This window comes from Eimeria maxima, genomic scaffold (genome assembly GCF_000499605.1).
Source record: "Eimeria maxima Weybridge genomic scaffold, Emw_scaff1210, whole genome shotgun sequence".
NCBI classification, from domain to species: Eukaryota; Apicomplexa; class Conoidasida; order Eucoccidiorida; family Eimeriidae; genus Eimeria; species Eimeria maxima.
Genome location: NW_013564221.1, coordinates 1 through 5,000, shown reverse-complemented (window position 1 = coordinate 5,000; position 5,000 = coordinate 1). Strand labels below are relative to the sequence as shown.

At 38.3% G+C, this 5,000-nt stretch overlaps 2 protein-coding genes across 2 annotated transcripts in view; both read left to right on the top strand.

Moving 5' to 3' along the window:
• EMWEY_00049950 (zinc finger (C2H2 type) protein, putative) overlaps positions 1 to 737 on the top strand; it is a gene marked incomplete at both ends in the record, with an annotated part of 4,190 nt that extends 3,453 nt beyond the window's left edge. The window contains one exon of the mRNA XM_013479543.1: positions 4 to 737. Coding sequence (XP_013334997.1) covers positions 4 to 737 — 734 coding nt within the window. The remainder of the gene's footprint in view (positions 1 to 3) is intronic.
• A 2,371-nt stretch (positions 738 to 3,108) lies between these two features.
• EMWEY_00049940 (hypothetical protein, conserved) lies at positions 3,109 to 4,853 on the top strand (the record flags this gene model as incomplete). Its single annotated transcript, XM_013479542.1, has 4 exons — positions 3,109 to 3,802; positions 4,126 to 4,176; positions 4,524 to 4,583; positions 4,812 to 4,853. Coding segments are annotated over 4 exons (847 nt in total), but the record flags the coding sequence as incomplete, so codon positions are not given.
• Positions 4,854 to 5,000: the final 147 nt, after the last annotated feature.

Here is a 5,000-nt window from a genome sequence, read left to right as displayed (position 1 = left end):
CAGATACTGGAGGTAATTGGGGTGTATATGCACCTCAGCAGCGCATGCAGCAGCAAATAGTATTTCGTCCTCCAATTCGTTTGCTGCTAGAGGCAGCAGAAAGAAAAAAAGAAGAAAAAAAATTATTAGCTGCCCTCTATTATTTAGTACAAAATAACTTCTTTATTGAGCAGCAGCAGCAGCAGCAGCAAGTGCAGCAGCAGCAGCAGCAGCAGCAATTGCAGCAGCAGCAGCAGCATGGAGTGCAGCAAGATAATGGGGAGCAGCAGCGGGAGGAAGGTGAGTTACAGCTAGAAGATGAAGAGCAGAAAGATATGCTGCTGCAGCAGCAGCAACTGCAGCAGCAGCAATTGCAGCCGCAGCAACTGCAGCAGCAGCAACTGCAGCAGCAGCAATTGCAGCAGCAGCAACTGCAGCAGCAGCAGCAACTGCCACAGTACCAACTTCCGCAGTACCAACTGCCGCAGCAACCACTGCTGCAGCAGCAACTGCAGCAGCAGCAACTGCAGCAGCAGCAGCAACTGCAGCAGCAGCAGCAACTGCAGCAGCAGCAGCAACTGCAGCAGCAGCAGTTTCATGGAGCACCGGTTGGGGCGACTCCCCTGCAGTGTCAAGCGCAGCAGCAGCTGCTGCAGCAACAGTTGCTGCAGCGGCAACTGCTGCAGCAGCAACCCCAAGTACAGCAGCAGTTGCTGCAGCCGCATCTACAGCAACACAACGAAGTGACGCAGCACTAGCAGCAGCTGCAGCAGCAGCAACAGTAACAGCAGCAGCAGCAGCAGCAGCAGCAACAGCAACAGCAACAGCAGCACGAGGTGCTACGAAGGTAGCTTTACACCTTTTATATATATAAATACAGCAGCAGCAGCAGCAGCAGCACCGGCATTTGTTGCAGCGGCAGCAGCAGTAGCATTTGTTGCAGCGGCAGCAGCAGGAGCATTTGTTGCAGCAGCAGCAGCAGCAGCAGCAGCTGTTGTTGTCCCCTTGCTGCAGCAGTAGTTAGGGTGTATGTCTCCCTAGACAGTACATAGTTTGCTGCTACCTCCTCTCCGTCCCCTTGCTGCTGCTGCTGCTGCTGCTGCTGCTGCTCTGCATGCATGCATGCATGCATGCATGCAAGGGGGTTGTTGTTTTTTATTCTTCTTATATGTGTTAACAATTGAGGTGTACATACACCCCAATTATATTGTTTGTTTCCTTCAAGAAATGCTGTTTCTGCTGCTGCTGCTGCTGCTGTTATTGCTGCTGCTGCTGCTGTTGCTGCTGCTGTTGCTGCTACTGTTGCCTCTTCTTGCTTATTATTGGTTAGTTCTTTGTAGGGAATTGTTGCTTTATTTATTTATTTATTTATTTATTTATTTATTTATTTATTTATTTATTTATTTATTTATTTACTTATTTATCCTTCCTCTCTCCTTGTCTGTTCCCCTCCTGTTGAGCCTAATTAAGCAACAGTTGCCTCGAACCCCTAACGTAAACCCTAAACCCTAAACCCTAAACCCTAAACCCTAAACCCTCGACTACCTGAGGAGGCTAAAGGGCTGGAGGAGACAGAAAGGAGACAGCTAATAATAATAAAATAAATAAATAAATAAATAAATATATTATTTATTATTATTATTATACTTATTATTCTATTTATATATTTATCATTTATATAATAAATATTATATTTTCTTTATTGGGGTGTATAGGCACCTTGTGTGTATAAAAAAGAAGAAAACAGCAAATAAATAAATAAATAAATATTTTATTTATATAAAAGAATAAATAAATAAATAAATTAATTAATTAATTAATTTATTATTTATTATTTATTTATTTATTTATTTATTTATTTATTTATTTAAGGAGAAAGAGGCCTAAAAGAGACCGCTGTGTCCTGCAGCAGCTCGGCTGTCTGCGCATCACCATCGGTCTAGCTGCTGCTGCAGCTGCTGCAGCTGCTGCAGTTGCTGCTGCTGCTGTATTTAGACCATTAATTGGCTATTTTTAATTAAATAAAAAAAGAAATATAAATAAATATAAATAAATAAATATAAATATAAATAAAATAAATAAAAAAGGGGAGGAAATGATGGAGATCTGCAGCAGCAGCAGCAGCAGGAAGAGCAGCAGAATGGTCACTGCAGCAGCAGCAGCTTGCTGCTGCTCGCTGCTGCTGCTGCTGCTGATGGCTGTGTAGTGGAGGCAACGAACAGCTGTCTCCTTTTTATTATTAATTATATTATTTATATATAAATAAATAAAATAATTATTTATTTATTTATTTAATTAATTAAATAAATAAATAAATAAATCTTTTTCTTCTTTCTTCTCTCTTATTGAGCTGCCTATACACCTGAATTAAGGTCACCTTCTGCAGCAAAAAAGAAAAAGGTCTCCTTCTTCTTTTTCTTCTTTTCTTCTTCTTTTCTTCTTTTTATTTATTTATTTATTTATTTATTTAATAAAATGATTATAAGCAGCAAATTCTCCTTTATTCTTGTTGCTGCTGCAGCAACTGCTGCTGCTGCTGTTGCTGCTGTCTCCACTGCAGGGACACTAGGAGGTAGCTATTGTCCCTTATTTGTTTCTTTTTTTGTCTCCTTTTTTGTCTCTTTTTTGTCTCCTTTTTGTCTCTTTTTTCTTTTTATTCTTTTTTTTTATTTATTTATTCCTCCCTGCATGCATGAGGTGTACGTACACCTGACGCTTGTCTTGGCTAGCTAGGTCCCTCTTATGCCTCTTATTATTAATTGTCTCCTTTTATATATAAATTGTCTCCTTTTTATTATTTGTCTCCTTTCTTCTCTCTCCTCTTATTATGTCTCTCCTTTTTTTTCTCCTTTTTTTTCTCCTTTTTTCTCTCCTTTTTTCTCTCCTTTTTTTGTCTCCTTTTTTTGTCTCCTTTTTTGTCTCCTTTTTGTGTCTCCTTTTTTTTCTCCTTTTTTTTTCTCCTTTTTTTTCTCCTTTTCTTTGTCTCCTTTTCTGTTCTTTCCTTGTATAAAGTGTCTCCTTTTTTTATTAATTGTCTCCTTTTTTTATTAATTCTTTTTTTTTTTTATTAATTGTCTCCTTTTTTTATTAATTGTCTCCTTTTTTTATTAATTGTCTTTTTTTTTTATTATGTGTCTCCTTTTATGTGCTGCAGCAGCAGCAGCGCAGCAGCAAACTGCGCAGCCTGAGTATAGGGATGCAGATACTGTTGATGTTGCTGCACTAAGTGCAGCAGAACCAGCAGCAGCTGCTGCTCCTGCTCCTGCTGCTGCTCCTGCTGCTGCTGCAGATGCTGCTACTGCAGCAGAAGAAGAGACACCTGAAGGGGAGGTAGAAGCACCAACACAAACTGCTGCAGCAGCAGCACCAACTGCAGCAGCAGCACCAACTGCAGCAGCAGCACCACCTGCAGCAGCAGCACCAACTGCAGCACCAGAAACAGCAGCAGCACCAACTGTAGCACCAGAAGCAGCAGCAGCAGCACAACCGCCTCCTGCAGGTGCAGCACCAACAGCAGCAGAAGAGACTGCAGCAGCAGGTACTGCAGCAGAAGCAGCTCCGCAGCAACCGGTAGGTGCAGCAGGAGAAGCAGCAGAAGAAGCAGCAGCAGCAGCAGGAACAGCAGGAAGGAGACGAAGGTCTCGTAAGTCCCGTAGGGGAAGAAGAGCTGAGGAGACACCTGAAGGAGGAGAAGAGACACCTGCTGCTGCTCCTGCTGCTGCAGAGACACCTGCTGCTGCTGCGGAGACACCTGCGCAGCCGCAGCCGCAGCAGCAGCCGCAGCAGCAGCCAACAGGAGGGGCAGGAATAGAACAAACACCTGGTAAGAAACAAGAAAAGGAGACACTGTCTCCTTTTATTATTAATTAATTAATTAATTAATTAATTATATAATAATTATTTGTATAAAATAATAAATATTATTTATTATTATTATATATAATTATTTTATATAATATAATAATAATAATTAATAATAAATATATAATTATTTTTTAATTAATTAAAAAGGAGACAGTTGTAACTGTCTCCTTTTAATTAATTAATATATATTTTTTGCATGCATGCATGCATGCATGCATGCACTTTTTGGGGCTTGGTTTTGCTGCATGCACCGATTTTTTTTTCGGGGCTTTTTTTGTGCAGAAAATAAGCTGGTGCAAAGTTTCTTGGCTATTGAGCCTGTTAGTGCTCCAAGTAAGTACTAATAAATAAATAAATAAATAAATAAATAAATAAATAAATAAATAAATAAATAAATTAAATAAATAAATAAATAAGCAAATAAATAAGTAAATTAGTAAATTAATTAATTTATATATTTGTATAAAACTATTATTTATATTATTTATATATTTATATTATTTATATATTTATATTATTTATATTATTTATATATATTTATATATATTTATATATAAAAATATAAATATATTATTTATACAGTATATAGTGAATAAATATCTGCATGCATGCTTTTATTTGCTGCTTCTGCTTCTGCTGCTGCTGCTGCTGCTGCTGCTGCTGCTGCTGCTGCTGCTTAGCTCGTGAGTATTCAGAGGCGATGGAGCTCTTGGCGGCGATTGATTTAACACCAGCAGAGAGTAAGGAGACAAAAAAAAGAGACAAAAAAAAAGGAGACACTTATTTATATTTAATTAATTAATATAATTAATTTAATTAATTATTTAATTATTTAATTAATTAATTAAATTAATTAATTACTTAATAGATATAATAAAAAAAAAGAAACAGATAAAAAGATTTAGGGTTTAGGGTTTAGGGTTTAGGGTTTAGGGTTTAGGGTTTAATGATGTTATATTTATGTACAGAGATAGATGAGGATCTTCGTCGCAGATTAAACACAAGAAGAGGTACTTCTTCCTGCTGCACCCCCCACCATGACAACCACCACCATCAGCAGCAGCAACAGCAGCAGCAACAGCAGCAGCAGCAGCAGAAGCAGCAGCAGGAGAAAGGAAACACTAAATATATTTTTTTTTTTTTTTTTTTTTTTTTTA